The sequence below is a fragment of the Galeopterus variegatus genome, unplaced genomic scaffold (assembly GCF_000696425.1).
Source record: "Galeopterus variegatus unplaced genomic scaffold, G_variegatus-3.0.2 Scaffold227, whole genome shotgun sequence".
Taxonomy (NCBI): Eukaryota; Metazoa; Chordata; class Mammalia; order Dermoptera; family Cynocephalidae; genus Galeopterus; species Galeopterus variegatus.
Window position 1 is genome coordinate 730,752 of NW_007726338.1, and position 17,840 is coordinate 748,591.

A 17,840-nucleotide genomic window follows, 5' to 3' on the forward strand; every position below is an offset into this window, starting at 1 on the left:
AAAAAAAAAAAAAAAAAAAAAAAAAAAAAAAAAATCCTAAAGCAGCCACTAAAATAGCATAACAAAGAGTATTGGCTAATAAGCCAACAAAGGAATTAAAATGGAGTAAACACATATTCAATTGACCCAAATAGTCAATCCAAAGAAAAAAGAGGGGAAAGAAGGAGCAAAAAATAGATGGGACAAATAGAAAACAAATAGCAAAATGGCAGATTAAACCCAACCTTATCAATAATCACATTAAATATAGTCTAAACACTCCAGTTAAAACCAAGACCAAACATAAGCTCTGTACAGGAAATCTTATTTTAGATATAAAGACACAAGGCAAAGTGAGAGGATGGAAAAAGATCTTCCTGCCAACACTAATCAAAAGAAAGCTGAGTGGTTGTGTCAGTATCAGACAAAGTGTATTTCAGAGTAAAGATTATAACCAGGGATAAAGAGACATTGCATTTGAGAAGGGGTCAGTTTGTCAAGAGGACGTAACAATCCTAAATGTTTGGGTACCTACAAGTGATGATTAATGACTGCAAATGACACCGGCCCCACTGACAAGTGAGGACCTGAGCAAGTGAGACTCTTCCTAATTGAAGTAGAGGAAACTGAAAAAGATGACGACACAACAGACATTCAGAAGAGAAGGATTTGACCATTAAATTGATGGAGCCCTAGAGTATTTTTTTCCAAAAAGAACCTTCTTAGCATAGCTCTGTGAAACTCAACCTTGTGGTGAAGGGTATTTTACTGCATACAGTTCTTTTTTTTTTTTTTTTGTCTTTTGTCTTTTTCCGTGTCCGGCAACGGATCGCAACCCTCAGTGTTGCCCCCGTACCGGACCGGGGACCGGCAACGGAATTGCAACCCTCGGTGTTGCTCCCGCGCCTCGCTCAGCCAGTGAGCGGGAACCGGTCTGTATGTGGGATCCGAACCCTCGGGCGGGAGCTTCCCAAGCTTCCCGCCGTGCTTCCCAAGCGGCGCACTTATCCAGTGCGCCACCGGGCCGGCCCAGTTCTTTTGAAAAATGATGCCAGCAAAACAACTACTTGATTAGTAATGAAAAATGTGCTTATAGATAAACTCCATGTGTGCTTAGAGTAAGCCGTGGTTAAATAGTTTCCATGCTTGGCAGAACACAGGGTGAGCTTGGTGGTGTACATCAGTTACTCATCGAGCTTATAGTTATTTTATACACTTGTAAATGCAGCCTCTCATCCTGCACTTTTCTAGCTGAATTCCAGCCCAACCACATCAAGTACCAAGTGGCTTTGGACCAGTTGTGTCCAACATGGCGCCTCTGTTACTCCTCTTCTGTGAGATGAGTCTAATGATACTCTTCCCAAGATGGAAGTGAGCACTCAGCAAGAGGAGACAGATGAAAGGGTCAGAACCTCCAAAAGCTCTATGCAAACAGCAGTTTTTATCTCTCTCTACTGTTTACTGTGATGTCTCAAAGAATGCAACCACATACAAGGTGGAGTTTTTAGAGGAGGCACGTGTTGAGACAAGACATCTCGGAGAGGGAGATCCTGTTTCCTAAATAATGTGTAGAGCCAGTAGCATTTTCTGCAGCCTATCTTTTCCTTCTGAGTCAGAATGGAAGGAATTTGCCAAGATATTTGCCAGGGGAATATGTTGTAGAGACTTTTGTGATCTGCTTATCCCCCAAGTTTATCATAATTCTTAGAAGAGTACTTACTCTGTGTTTTACATTTGAAGCCACATTTAACTTGAAGAAGGCTGTATTTTTGTTTGTAATTGCTTATTTAGCCTACTGACAGTTTGAAAGTCTTTCAGAGCAGAGCAAATGTATTATTTCTTCTAACTCTATATTTATTTAGTGCTGAATGATACTTTATAGTCAGATCCTAAATTCAAACATGTTTAAAGACAGTACAAGGCAAGAAAAAAGATAGGAAGATGGATTGCAAAGGGAAGAAAAGTAAAAAGCTCTATCTGTTCTAGGTAAGGAAGTTATTAAGAAATAGGACTAGATTTATGGATGAGCAGTAGTGAGGACGTTTGCATTATTGATAAATATGCTTTATAACATGGCAGGCACTATAGAACACATAAAAATAAAAAGAATGGCACATCTTTAGCACTTTATATGGTTGATCTCCTTTCATCCTCCCAACAGTCCTGTGCAGTAGGTGATGTTACCTTCAGTTTTACAAATGAGGAAATAGGCCCACAGCTGTTAAGTTAGTCCCCCAAGTCCTTCAGCTAGCAAGGGGTAAAGCTGGATTTGAACTCAAATACAAATACATAACCACAGGCTGTGTTATCTCCACAGTTATTTCAAGATGAATTTTGAAAAATCAGTTGAAATTGTAACAGAGCATTATCCAGCCTAATGTAAAAAGTGATTATTTTCTTGGGTAAATCTTTGAGAGGAAAGAAGTAGCTTAGTGGGTGGGAATGATAAAAAGAAATTATTTGGTGAGGAAAGAATCATCAATGGCATTTCAAATACAGAAAAGTTTTTATTTCTGATAGAAAAGTATAAGTTCCAGTAGACCACTGGTTTTCAGTCTTGAGCATATATCCCCAGAGTTTCTGGTTGCTGAGAATTTGCATTTCTAACAAGTCATCAGGTAATGCTGATGCTGCTGGTCTGGGGGACCACTTTGGAGATCACTGCTATGGACAATTCAAGAAAAGGGTGACATGGTCAGTGTGTGTGTAAGAGGAATTGATCTGGGTAGCAACATTCAAGGTGCTGGGAGAAAGGCTTGTAGTAAAATCAGCATTTTTAACAAGTGTTTTAGAGCTGTGCAGCTGCTAACAGCAGCTGGAAGAGGGTGGTGGTATGGAAGGATGTACAATACTTGTAAGAACCCTTACAGTGTAGGTTATGACCATTTGGGGGGAATGCTAGCATCTAGAACAGTGCCTGGCATATAATAGATGTGCAGTAATTATTTGTTGCATGAACGAATGGATAAATAGAAGAATGGATTAAGAACTCCATGTATTGAAACTGCTTGGCAATTAATATATGTACTCCCATTCTTCTTAGGTCTCTCTCATAAACCATTTTCTTAATTTATCTTTTCAGCAAAGATAATTTTTGGAAAATGTTACAGAATACACAAGGAGATATACAATAAATTTCCCTCCTACACTTGTTCCTTTTTCTGGGTTTCTTTCTTTAGAGGCCAATCATTGTTAATGGTTTCTTGTGTATCCTCCTGGGATATTCCGTGTGTGTGTGCATGTAAATTTTTTAAACACAAAAGTGATATTAAATGCTATGCCACTATTCCATAGGTTACATATAAGGCTGACTCTCTCTTTTTTTTTTTTTTTTCTTTTTGTCTTTTTTCGTGACCGGCAATGGATCGCAACCCTCAGTGTCGTGTCCGTACCGGACCGGGACCGGCAACAGAATCGCAACCCTTGGTGTTGCGCCCGCACCTTGCTCAGCCAGTGAGCGGCCGGTCCGTACCTGGGATCCGAACCCTCGGCGGGAGCGCCGCCACCACGCTCCCAAGCGGCGCACTGTAGTAGTGCGCCACCGGGCTGGCCCAAAAATGAAACTTTTTTTTTTTTTCCTTTTTGTCTTTTTTTTTCGTGACCGGCAACGGATCGCAACCCTCAGTGTCGCGCCCGTACCAGACCGGGACCGGCAACGGAAAGCGGCCGGTCTGTACGTGGGATCCGAACCCTCGGCGGGAACACCACCACACTCCCAAGCGGCGCACTGTAGCAGTGCGCCACTGGGCCGGCCCTGACTCTCTCTTTTTTAGCTGCTCGTTTTATTCCAAATTCCAAACTTCGGAGGTTCCATTATTTAAGCACTTCTCTGATGATAGACATTTAGATAGCTTCTAATCTTTTGACATAATTAAAAACACTACAGTGACTGTCCTTATATATACTTTTTTGTGGAGAGAGACTTCCTCTTCCTTCTCTGGTCTCACCTGGTGACTCTCCTGTGTCAGTGCAGTTTACTGGGCAGTGGGCCATCAGCACAGTGGCTGTGGCTGCTGCTGTGGCGGCAGTGGCTGTGGTGGACCACCCACACAGAAGTGGTGTTTTCAGCTTTCTCCTGCCTTCTGCTGGGTGGTAGGGGCTGCCCCTCTTTGTGTATATGAGTAAATATACAGTTGGATTAAAGAGGATGTACATTTGTAATTTAATAAATATAATCAAATTGCCTCCAAAGTGGGTGAATTAATTTACATTCTCAAGAGCAATTTAGGATAGAGCCTATTTTTCCATATCCTCAACACAGAATGTTTCATGAAATTTTTTATTTTGGTCAATTTGGTGAAAAGTGAAATGATAATGCAGTTTTTATTTGTATTTTTCTAACCGTGAGTGAATTTTTACATATTTTCTTATGTTTAAATGTCCATTGTATTTCTTTTTCTGTGAATAGCATTCTCATGATCTTTGCTTACTTCAGTTGTTTTTTATTTATTGAACCGCAGAAGCCCTTTATATATTAAGGAAATTGGCCCTTTGTTATATGTGATGCAAATGTTTTTTACCAATATATCTTTTTTTTAAAGATTTTCTTTATATTATATGATTGTTATTTTATACTTGAACATATTGAGTGAGTTTAAAATTGTTATCTGCATTGTTTCTTTCTACACAGGATTTCTTAATATTTGGGATCTAAGGACTGGAAGGTATCCTATTCATCGTTTTGAACATGATGCAAGAATACAGGCACTGGCCCTGAGCCAGGACGATGTGACCATCGCCACTGCTTCTGCTTTTGATGTCGTAATGTTATACCCTAATGAAGAAGGATACTGGCAAATATCTGCAGAATTTGAAGTTCAGAAACTGGTGAGCTTTTTTTTTTTTTTTCCCCTTTTTTGTCTTTTTTCGTGTCCGGCAACGGATTGCAACCCTCAGTGTCGTGCCCGTACCGGACCAGGACCGGCAACGGGATCGCAACCCTCGGTGTCGCGCCCGCACCTCACTCAGCCACTGAGCGGGAACCGGTCTGTATGTGGGATCCGAACCCTCGGCGGGAGCGCCGCCACACGAAAAGGAGATATTACAACTGATTCATCTGAAATACAAGGAATCATTAGAGACTACTATAAACAACTATACACCAACAAGTTTGAAAATCTGGAGGAAATGGATAAATTTCTGGACATACACAAGCTCCCGAAACTGAGCCATGAAGACATAGAAAATCTGAACAGACCAATAACAATAAAGGAGATTGAAGCTGTTATCAGAAAGCTTCCAACAAAGAAAAGCCCAGGAACCGGTCTGTATGTGGGATCCGAACCCTCGGCGGGAGCACCACCACACTCCCAAGCGGCGCACTGTAGCAGTGTGCCACCGGGCCGGCCCAGAAACTGGTGAGCTTTTAGTGCTGGTCATTTTATTTACCATTCTTAGAATTTCTGGATCTAATACAAACAATAGTAATGATGTTGGCAGCTCCCATTCACTCAGGGCTTCCTGTGGGCCTTATGTCCACAACTCTCATGATAGCATTGTGAAATGGGTACATTATTTTGCCCACTTACAAAGAAGGCAGCAGAGGCCCAGAGCAGTTTATTGACTTGCCCCAGTTCTGAGAGCTGACTTTGGAGCCAGAGTTTCTTACCCTTATGGTCCTTGCCTCCTTCAGACTACATGGTAGGCTCACCCCTGGAAATCTGAGATTAGTTTCTGGCCTGATATAGAAGTGAAAATGAGTTTGGTGGTGTCATCCCAGTTCAAATGTAGGTTTTCATCCTACACTTTCTTCATCCCAAGATTGTCTCATGTGGAATTAAGAGTAACTTTTAAGTGAAAATAGATTTAAGTCAGCATTAATTGGGCAGCCATGTTCCAGGATATCATGCATGAAGATGAGTCAGCTTTCAGAACCTGTCACACAGAGCTTCTTTCAGAGTTCAGTTGTATGTTAATCTCTGTATCTGTATAGTGAGGGGTGATTTGGTGGTAAGAAGGAAGCATTCAAATCCATCTATACTGAATTTAGATTTTATTGACAGAAACTTGAAATTGGCATTGGTGGGAGAATGAACGGAAAAGCCAACACTCAATAATGAATTGATGGCCTGACCTGGACCCAGTCCTTATTCTTCTCTCCTTTCTCCCTGGTGGAAATCTTGTTACACTAGAATAACTTAAGCCATGGCATCACCACTTTACCTCCATAAGCTTCTGTCCCTTTAAGTATCAGATCTCTGAAGTTTGGAAGTAGTGTTCCCCCCCAAAATGCCTGAAGCTGTCCTCTCATCTTAGGGTTTTATTAGAAGAACATGAAGGTATCATATTTCTGTATGTTCTCAAAACTACCATAGTGCTTATTATTTGGTCTCTGACTAAAGAACACTATAGACTGGTAATAATTGTATGAACTTAGACAATTACTTAAGATGAAAGTACCTCAACAAAGTGTAAATCCAACCTTGGTAATAAGGTGGCATCCTGGCATAGACTGAAAGCTTTTTGAAGTAGTTTATACCTCCCAGCAAATGGCACAACCACTGTCAATCTGAGCCTTTTGGTCTGTGAAAAATCCAACATAAAGATGAAGTTAAATGGCTAGATGGAGGATGTCAGTTTTAGGAAAATAAGAAGTGATTTTTAGGAGCGAGAGGAAGCAAGCAGCCACTGCTGGAAGCGTGTTTTATAACACTTTTTATGTATTATTTCTCACCCTGAGTGAGGGGTTGCCACAGAATGTGCCAAGTATCCCTGGAAAAGGTGATACCCCCTAGCCCATAGAGCTGGGCCATTTTTGTCTTCCCCAGATACACTCCCGGAATAGTGATGGCAGTGTTCCCAGGGCTGTGATGCTAACCTGGAGCATTCGTCCTTTGTGATGGACCCACGGCTTGGGACATTGGGCCATCACTCATGCTTTTGGGCCCAAGGATTAGCAGAGTCACCCAGACACTTACTCTCTCAAGCTCCTCTGGACAGTTGTCAGGATTCAGGCCTTTGAATTCATTTGCATATTGTCAGGGCAATGCTGTTCTTACACTGTGGATTTTCATAATTACAAAGCGTGGATCACCTTCACATCTGTACTCTTGTAATTTACTCAAGGAGGTGAAAACCTGCTGTCAATTGCACTAGGGAGAAATGTGCCACTTATGGATGGAGAAAAACAGATTGTTCTCAAAGTCTCCTCATGCCTGTGCAAATTAGAGAAAATGCTAGCAAAAATGCAGTCAGGAGTACTGTGGTAGTAGCGGCCTTCCTACCCTCTGATGGCACACCAGTGGTAAGTGGGATCTATAAATTGGTTGTCTGCCCTTCACTTCCAGCCTAGTGTGTCATTGGACTTCCTAATCTCTACCAATATGATAGGTGAAAAATGGTATCTCACCGAATTTTTACTTTGTATTTCTCTTTGTAGGAGTGTGTTGTGTTTATCTTACTACGAGCATATTTTCATTTGTGTAAGAGCTGTTTGTGTTTCATTTCCTGTTAACAGTCCCATTGCTCGACTTTTTCTGTTGGGTTGCTGGTCTTCTCATTGATGTGTAGGAGGAATTGCATATTTTTGACCAAATTAGTATGAATTTGTAGGACTAAACAACTCTTATCCTTTAACAGGTTGACTACCTTGAAATAGTCCCAGATACTGGAAGGTACCCTGTGGCAGTAGCTACTGCTGGGGATCTGGTATACCTGCTAAAAGCTGAAGACTCTGCCAGAACTCTCCATTACGTCTATGGCCAGCCCGTCACATGTCTAGATGTCTCAGCCAACCAGGTTGCTTTTGGCGTAAAGAGTCTGGGATGGGTGTACGAAGGAAACAAGGTACAAAATGGGCAAGATGTACAATGAACAAAAAAGAACATACTTTATTTTTTTAGAAGGCAGTTGAAAAATTAAAGCTCTGATTTTTTTCTTTTCATGGCCTGTATTAGGGCAGTATATCATCATGGTTAAAAAAAAAAGGGCAAGCACTTCAAAAGGATATAAAATGAAAAATAATTGTTTCCTTTCTTCTCCCTTCCCCAAGCCCCACTGCACAGAAGAAACTGAACAGTTTTTAGGTAGCTGTCTAGAAAAATTCAATGCATATATAGGTACATTTGTATACTATAACCTTATCTTTGTAGAAATGGGATCATAGTATACATAATGTCCTGTACCCAGTGCTTTTACTCCATAATATACCTTGGAGAGCATTCCATGTCAGCATATACCAAGCTCCCTCTCCCTAGGGTTCCAATGTGTGCTTACAGCTTATAGCCTGTTTGGCTAATCCCCTCACTGGTGGGCATTTAGGTTGCCTCCACTCTTTTGACTATTATAGGCAATGCTACAATATATATTGCAACTCTTACAGGTTCTTGTGTAGTATATCTCCAGGATGTGCATTTGAGAGGTTGATGGGCATTGCCAAATTGCCCTCTGTAAAGGCTGCATCAAAATTTACGTTCTCACCAACAGTGCATAAAAGTGCCTTCTTATACTCTTTGAGCTCAAAGCAGGGAGACAAGTTTTTAATTGAAATTCTTTGAATGATGACAAAATTTTATCACTCCCTAGTATTTTACTATCCTGACTGTAGGCCAAGTACTTAGTCTTAAAGCTGATTTATAGAACTCTCTTTTCCTTCCAGCAGGATCAGAGGAGGGAGAGAGGGATGAAGTTTTTGTTTTGTTTTGTGTTTTTTCCAATTTGTCCTGACCCTGCTGGCAGTTGTTGGGATTCCTGGGAAGGCACATCTCTGAGCCAGCAGCTCCTTTGACCACATCCTTCTCCTTAGGAAGGAGGCCGCTTTTCCACGTAGCAGTATTGCGAACTGGAGAAGAACCAGGTTCTGGACACACATTGCCTGCCTTTAAATCCCAGCCCTAGTACCTTTTACCCTATGTAGTCTTAGGCAGGTTGCTTAGCACTCTTATGTCTCAGTTTCCTCATTTGTGAGATGGAGTTCACAGTAGTAGCTACTTCATAGAGCTGTAGTGTTGGACAATAGGATGTGACGCTTGAGGCACAGGGCCTGGCACGTTACAGTTAGCTATCATCATGTGCTTCCTGCTGTTTCCACACTCATAGTTTGACTCAAGCTGCTGGTGGTGATTTTTACATCTTATTTCCCCTAGGTGTTTGATCTGTAAGGTCAGATTTCATTTATGTAGGTGTCACTGGTTTTGCAACCAATAAGTGCTCAAGAATTGAAGCCTCCTGGATTCCAGTTATATCTTCATCCAGGAAGGCAGATCAAAAAGTACTATGAGTGGTGTAGTGTAATCTGTGTGCTTGAGTCAGCCTATTTTGTTGGAGCATATCCAGAGTATTTTAGCTGCAAAATCTCTGATGGTATAGCTCCTGAGTTTTGTCTTCCCAGGAAGTGGGGGAAGGGGCAGAAATTGGTTTCCTAAGGCAGTTTCCCTTCTGGAGCTCTGAAAAAAACTTTCTTTCTGATCCTTGATGAGTTCATTTGTTGAGAGAGGAAGGACTATGGGCTTTCTAATTTTTCATCGGTTATATGTTCAAGTTTTTGTTATCTCATTTACTTTTAGAATTCTTAGTGTAGTGAGGTAACAGTTATGTTTCATACTAGTCAGGTTTAAATTTTTCATATTTTTAATATAGTTTTCATCTGGTAGGTCTCATTTCTCTTTGATTTATCTGAATGGATTTATTTCTGTATTAATACAATCACAGTGGATATATTTGAGAAGCTAGTTTAAAGGGATAGTTCAGCACAGAATTAGACTGGGAGGATCTTTAGATACAGATGTAAGAAGACATTTTTTTAGATGCCTCTCAAAAGTTCCAACTCAATTAAAAGCATTAATTATAAGAATCAGCTGACTAATACATTAATTTTATGAAAATTCACATTTAAAAATGTGTAATCCCTAAAATAACTTGTTACCTGGTATTTTTCATTGATGTTTTAAAATTAGGAATGTAAGTAAATTTGCTATAAGAATGTTTCTAAATATCTCTTTGAAAGCTGACAGTAGCATTTAGTCATCCAAATGTTTTGTGAGAATGACACCAAACCTCCGAACACTTGTGTGGGTGAATGGCTGGTTGTTAGCAGAGCTGGTAATAACTTTGCATTGAGATGTTTCTCCAACATGAATGCCACCCACTCAAAAGTAAGATGAATGCCAAGCTTCAGCTATGTAACTTTTCTTACTTTTTTGCATAGGCGAGACTTTCCATCTGATTATGTTTAATGGATTTTCTGCTTCCTCAGAAAAACCTGCATTTTTTTTTTTTTTTTTTTTTTTTTTTTTTTTTGTCCGGCAACGGATCGCAACCCTCAGTGTCGCACCCGTACCAGACCGGGACCGGCAACGGGATCACAACCTTCGGTGTTGCGCCCGCACCTCGCTCAGCCAGTGAGCGGGAACCGGTCTGTATGTGGGATCCGAACCCTCGACGGGAGGGAGCCGCCAGGCTCCTAAGCGGCGCACTGTAGCAGTGCGCCACCGGGCCGGCCCGAAAAACCTGCATTTTAAAGAAATGTAATTGTCATGTAATATTTCCATGTGAATTAAGCCATGTCATGGGTAGTTCTGTGAGATTTCAGTATCATCCTGCTATGCTATAATGTGATGTCATAATTCCCAAATAGCCTCATGTGACAGTCTCAGTGTCCCTTTACCTACTAATACCATGTTTTGGCTATATCTGTTCATCAGCCTGGTGGCAGCATGTGTCCCAGCACATTTTATTAGGTTGGTGTGAGTCTATTAGCAGTGGAGATTGCCTGGAGCTATATACACACTGGGATTTGTGTCTGTGCCTCTGGCCTGTGTATACAGGATTCAGATGAAGGCTTTATGAGAACAGAGAGTTTGGATTATCTTCGTTTGTACCTGATACAGAACTGAGGTTTAGCTATAGTTCATTATTGATTAACTGTGATAAAAGCAGACAGTGAAGTCCAAATATTGAAATAGAATTTTAGTCAGGAACTTAAATCTCTCTAACCTGTAGAAGTATTCTAGGGGTGTTCTTTTTGTTTAGTTGGAGAATATCCTTGCACCATATGATGACCACATTAGCGTTTTATAGGTACCACAGCTGCATGAGAATCGAGTAATAATGGATCAAATTCACCCACTCATGTACATAGCTAGCCAGCCTGTCTTGTATTCATCACAAATAGTTTACTGAGCACCAGTTGTGTTCCTGTCATTAGAGTGTTAAAACAGCATTACACACAGATTTCAAAAAACTGGTACTTGTCAAGTAACCTGGCTCTGTTAATAAACATAATTTTCTAAGGAAACAAAACCAAGTAATTTAGCAAAAGCTTATCTACTTAATCTTTTTTTTTAAAAGGGCTTGGGGATATAGCTGGCTGATTAGTCACCTCCAGCTCAGCTAGGAAGGAATCAGAGAAAGTTAGTGCTCTGGAATGTCTTGGTGTGCCTCTGGGGCAGGGTTTCCCAGACTTGGATTTCAGAGGTCAGAATTAGGAGCCACACTTGGTTTTGCCAGCATTTTCTTTGGCTACATAAAGTCATAGAAAATGACTGTCACTGTCACCCTTTCTTAAAAGGTCAGATTTTTAATCATCTAAAAAAAAAAAGCATTTTTTGACTAGGTAATGCATTCACTTGATTCAGAAATCAAAAGATAGGATGGAAAGGTGTTCAGAGGGCAGATGGCCCATGCCTTTCAACCTGCCACCCAGCTTCTCTTTCTGGAGCCAAATCAATGTTGCCAGTTTCTTGTGCATCCTTTCCAAATAGTTTATGCACTTTTGTTTTTTTTGCTGGCCAGTATGGGATCCAAACCCTTGACCTTGGTGTTACAACACCATGCTCTAAACCAACTGAGTTAACCAGCCAGCTCCAAATAGTTTATGCACTTTTCAGCAAATTACCATATCTGCTCTCAATCCTCTCTTTTTAAAAATGTAATTGGTAAAGTACTATATTATTGTTTTGCACCTGTTTCTTGCAACAAAATCTCCTGGAGATTATTTCTTGTGATATAATAAAGAACTTTCTGGTGTTTTTGGTTTTTTGCAGCTTTATAATATTGTACATTGTGGATGTGCCTTAATTAATTTGGCTAGCCCCCTATTGATTGTTGTTAGATTGCTCCCAGTCCTTTGCTATTATAAACAACACTTGGTCCACAAGAATGTATTTGTAGGATTAGTTCATCAAAGTAGACTTGCTCAGTCCAGGGTATATGTGCCTTCATAATTCTGATATTGCCCTCCATAGACATTGAACCTTGGGCAGTGGTGGATGACAGTATGTTTCATTCCCCTAGCAGTTCCTTGACATCTTTTCTCATAGGCTTTACAGCAAGATCACAACAAAAATGAGGCCAGGAGGGACATACAGAGATCTGAGTGATCTTGCCTTTCATTTTAATTATTTTGCAGCTGTCTGCTTTTAGGATGAATGACTAGACCACATGGCTTCACCTAGAATCAGTGCAGTGGGATTGACAGCAGTATCAGAACTTTGTTATGGTGGCAAGAGATACAGCATATACTAATATGTGCCGTTTCTTGGCTTATTGGTACCCATTTGAGGGAGAGTTTGTGATTTTTTTAAGATGGTAACCTGATCTACCTTTTTTATCTTCTGTAAAATGCAGAGAATTAGACACATGACTTTTGGGCTCCTGTCCAGCACCCACATTCCTGGATTCTTTAAGTGATCAGGTGGTTTAAACTTTTTGTTACCTGTGCAGTCGTGTTGAGCTGATCTACTATTGGAGGATGCTGAGTAGCTGAGAGCTGCAGAAATGGGTTGAGGAATCCATTGCTCTACCATTTCTTCTCTAACAAGATCCCCAAAGGGCCATGCTTATTGCTGGCAGAAATGATTGAGCAGGAAATTAGTATTTTTTTCATCAGTTCCTGTGTCTTGCTAGATAAGCGGTATGTGGTGTGAAGGGCTACTTGAAGGTTTTTTTACTTTTAGATGAAAACGTATTTCTAAGTTTTGAACTTGCATTATTGGGTTCTCAGACATCAGTCGCATAAATGACCTTAAAGGTAGCCATTGCTAAGTGGCATATGATTGTAAAAGAAAATAGATGTAAAAGTAATTACTCTATCCTCATCTCTTCATCATGCTGCAGTGCAAAACTCAGTGTGAGTTCTGTTAGTGTGGCCCTTTGTGCCCAAACATCCCTTTAAAATTTGTTTTTATGTCTCATAGTTCCTGAATCTGTCAAAAATACTTTCATCTATGAGACATATTTATGGTACCATATCATCTTTATTAATTCTTTTGCTGACTGAATTAAATTTTGCTCTCAGAGGTGGAGAGTTAGAAGATAGAATTGCCTTGTTTAAGAGCATCATGTTGATGATGAGTCTCATGCCTCATAAAGGAAGAGAGAGATTCACTTAGGGCTCTTAGCATCATTCTATGTATTTGGACATATTTTCTAATTTAGTTCTGAAGCACTTGGCATTTGATGGCAGATTGTATTAAGCAGCACATGGCCTGCATCCTAATCAGGGAGAAGTGAGTGAAGTAATCCAGAAGGCTGCGATGTGTGTGACAAGGACGCTTGCTTGGCGCTGCTGCCTCAGCTTACATCACACTGGAAAATAATTGCTAACGTCTCTTATGATAATCATTCCCCATACATGGACGTGAAGAGACTCTGGATTGGTTGCCTGCAATCGTCACAAGTTGAAATATCTGTCTGAGAGAGCCTTTGGAATCAGAATTTGCAGTGCTCGTAGATTGTGGCCACCTTCTCCCACATCTACACCTAAATAGGAAACCCATCGTTTCTTTTGTTCGGGGTCCCATTCCAGAGAATAAAAACTTGGTATTTTACAAGTAGGATGAATAATTTAACATAGGAAGTTCACAAAGTAAATGCCAAATCTTATTTTCATTTTTCACCATAAACCTTTAAAAATTTTTATATTTACTTTCTTCATGGAGTTTAGAAAAATAGCTCTTGTAGACCAGTTTTCTGGGTTATTGAGTGATACTGACCACCAAAAGGATCCATTGTTGTTGTTAAGGTTGCTATCATTGTTAATGAATACTTATTGAACACATATTATATGCTCAATACACAACTGGCACTGGAAACATAGAAATGAATCAAACATCACAGCTGCCTCTTGTGGTCCTTAACAGTGACTTATCGATATAAAGGTGCTTTTCTCCATGTTGAGATGAACACGAGGCTATAAGATCTTCACAGAGACTTGGTGAATTCCAGAGTGATGAAAAATTATATAGATAAATGAGGAATGAACATTCAAATGCATTTTGTACATGTTTTAATATTAAAATGGTATCAATAATTGTTATAATTGCTAGTATATTGTTAATAATGATAATAAATAAAATCTCCTCACCTGTGAAAACCTTGAAACACCTCCACAGAGCCTGAGGGCTTCTCAAGACAGCAAGAAACCTGTGACTTAGAGGCCTTTGAAGTCTCAACCATCTCTGACATTCTAAACAGCCATGATGGGTTAGTCTGTGGAAAGTATCTCTTGAAATGTTGCTTGTTTTTATAGAAGCTAATAGCTATTTAAGATCTCTAGTGATCCTAGAAAGAGTGACAAAAGTTATAGAAAGTAAACATAGGGAAAAGTTACTTTTAGCTACAGTCAAGGTAGTAGGTGTGTCACCACTGGGAATGAAGCAAGGGTTTTGGTGTCAGATAAACCTTAGGAAAGTTATTCGCCTCAGTTTCCCCATTTGGAAATTTGAGATAATACCTAGTAAACGTAGGTAATGTGTTTGGCACGTGGCTGGTGCTCAGTACTCGTTAGCTTTGGGGCCAGGTAGGAGTTCATCAGCAGGCCTCAGAGGGAGTTTCCATGGGGGTAGAAGCAGTGTTGGGGTGGACCAGGCTGGCTGGAGCACTGGTAGCCCCTGGGCTGGTGTGAGAGCTGTGCTAAAGCCATACTGTGGATGTAACCATCCGTGTTTCTTCACAAGAGTCATTTTCCCAAGAATCGTTTTGAAAGAATGCATTTAGAATAGAAAGAGATGGGTCTATTTAGCTTCTGTGCAGAGCTAATGCAATGAGCTAATGTGAATGCTGAGTCATTTTGCATAAAAGCGTTAGAGATGCGAAACCTTATCGGAGAGGGCTGGCACCAGTGTCTTAAATGTCTTTAGTCTTTATTCACACTTGCATAGTTTTTGTTTGCTAATGATATTTTATCATTTTCTAATTTTTTAAGAAATTAATTGGTATTCTTGAGGCTCTGAGCAAGTTACAAAACTGTCACACTGAAATACATGCCGTTCATTGCCTTTCTTCTCTTTTGGCTTTTGAATTAAGCTTCGAATTTTATTTAGGGCTTCATTTTTCTAATGGCTTCCCTGGTTATTTACGGGGAATTTCCATCCCAGTTCAACATCCCACACCCATGGTAGAGTATGAACTTGGAGTTGATTATTGCGTTTATTTCACTTTCACTGATCAATATGGGTTTGGTTTCTTTGTGCCAGTCTCGGAATAAATACTGCCCAGGCAGCAGCTAGGTTAGTGTTAAAAATCAGCTTGCTTTTTCAGTTAATGATGATCTAAGGAAGACCTATTAGAAACGTTTGCCTTTGCTCCAGAAGTAAAAATGTAACACTGTAGAACAGGCTGCATGTTTTCCTTGTATACAAGGACAATTGAGACTGACGTTGTTGGTTTGGGGGAGAGCAGGAGAATGACGGCACACAGAAAATGGCCTCTGTGAGTCTGGATTTCAGAACATTTCAAGCATTTTACTGTTTTCAAATACACATAGCAGTTTAGACTAACAAAATCATAGAAAGTAGAGGATGTTTGCTTTTTATTTCAGTACATAGAGAAATATGATTTATTAATTTGCTGAACACTTCAATCTTCTATAAGGCCCTACATTAGAGAGTGGGTTCATAATTAACTTATCAATTATTGAGTTGCAGATAGTCCTTCTAATGGAGGCAAAGTTACTCTTTAAAGCATTCCCTCAGTGTGTTATTAATTCACAAGGTAAATCCCCTTTGTAGATAGGCTAAGGAAAACTCCAGCTCAGCCCACATTTGAGCAATCACATTCCAAATTAAGTGACTTTGGAGGAGTGATGAGGTTTACAGTGTTAAAACGAGGCCACGGGGCCAGCCCGGTGGCGCACTGCGATAGTGTGCCGCTTGGGAAGCGCGGCGGCGCTCCCGCCCAAGGGTTCGGATCCCACATACAGACCGGTTCCCGCTCACTGGCTGAGCGAGGCGCGGGAGCAACACCAAGGGTTGCGATCCCATTGCCGGTCCCGGTCCGGTACGGGGGCGACACTGAGGGTTGCGATCCGTTGCCGGACACGGAAAAAAGACAAAAACCACGGGGCCAGCCCGGTGGCGCACTGCGATAGTGTGCCGCTTGGGAAGCGCGGCGGCGCTCCCGCCCAAGGGTTCGGATCCCACATACAGACCGGTTCCCGCTCACTGGCTGAGCGAGGCGCGGGAGCAACACCAAGGGTTGCGATCCCATTGCCGGTCCCGGTCCGGTACGGGGGCGACACTGAGGGTTGCGATCCGTTGCCGGACACGGAAAAGGACAAAAAAAAAAAAAAACGAGGCCACAACTTGTGTGAAGCGTACTGCATGCAGAAAGCAGCTCTACTGTGACCTGGCTTCCCGCCTCGGCTCACCTCTCCTGCTCGAGAACTGTGCCAGTGATGTGGCATAACTGGCTGGACCTGAACCGAATTTCATACCTAGATTTCTTTGGATCATTGCAGGGTAGAACATCTGGCCCAGACTCTACCCACCTCCCAGGTGACTTCTTTACACTCTGATGTTTCCTTGGGTTGTGAACTCTTGCCTCGTGTTCACAATAAGTTTCAAAATGTATGTTGAAAATGACATGAAAATACCTCTCCAGGCTGCATTCCCCTCCTTTGCTTGCCCCTGCCTTTTCCCCACCTTTGCACTTTGCAGAACCTGTTGGCACCCCTCCTTGTGGTCCATTTCAGGTTTTCTCAGCGCAGTGGCTGCTTGCTGAAGACTATGGGTCAGGCTCTGGTGCCCACCTTCAGGCTGGCCTTCAAGACTCTGGGAGCTCTCTAGTCCCATGCCTCTAAAGCCAGCCCCTCGCTCCAGCCAGGCTGGTGCAATCCTGCATATGCCATGTTCATTCTTGACCTGGAATTAGCAATAGTATTCCCTCTTCCCCTCCTGTCTCTCCATGTCCTGTTGGGAGAGATCCATTCAGAGTTCCACTTGGAAGAAACCTTGCCAACTGTTGTGGCTCTTACTGAACATCCTTCTTCTCTGAGTTCTTATAGAACACAGTGCCTTCAGTCTCACATTTTGTTACTGTTACTGCCCAGCACTGTTGCTTAACCAGACTGGCAGTGACCAGGAGGCAGGAAATGAGCATTTATAGCATTTACCCTTTAATGGCTGAAATTCCTTTTTGGCCTGGAAGGCAATATAGGTGTGTGAAGGGTTCTCACAGGCCAGCGGGCATCAGAATCCAAAGGAGGCCCAATTACAATATTGATCACCAGCCCCAGCCACAGAGCTTCTGATTCTGTGAGTCTGGGGTGGGGCTTGAGAATTTGCTTGTGCAGTGAGAGTCCAGTGGTTCTGATGCTGCTAATCCTGGGACCTCACTTTGAGGACCCTCTGGTAGAGGGTTAAAGAGATGAGCTTTGAAGCCCACCCACCTGGGTTTAAATTCCAGTTCCAAAACTTCATAACTGGGTGAGAGGTTTGACCTCTCTAAAGCTCAATTTCTGTATATGTAAAGTGAGCAAAATTGTGGTACTTACCTTATGGAATTGTGGGGATCAGGTTAGATGATAATGTGTTGTAGCAGTGTTTTGCCCTAAGAGAACACTGTAAGTATTAGCTGTTCTTAATAACCTTTTTTTTTTTTTTTTTTTTTTTTTTTTTTTTTTTTTTTTTTTTTTTTTTTTTTTT

The 17,840-nt window shown here is 41.3% G+C and overlaps 1 protein-coding gene across 1 annotated transcript in view; it reads left to right on the plus strand.

Annotated features, from left to right (window-relative positions):
- FBXW8 (F-box and WD repeat domain containing 8) overlaps positions 1-17,840 on the plus strand; it is a 116,237-nt gene that overhangs the window by 66,859 nt on the left and 31,538 nt on the right. Inside the window, exons 6-7 of the mRNA XM_008566166.1 lie at positions 4,610-4,806; positions 7,558-7,764. Coding sequence (XP_008564388.1) covers positions 4,610-4,806; positions 7,558-7,764 — 404 coding nt within the window. The remainder of the gene's footprint in view (positions 1-4,609; positions 4,807-7,557; positions 7,765-17,840) is intronic.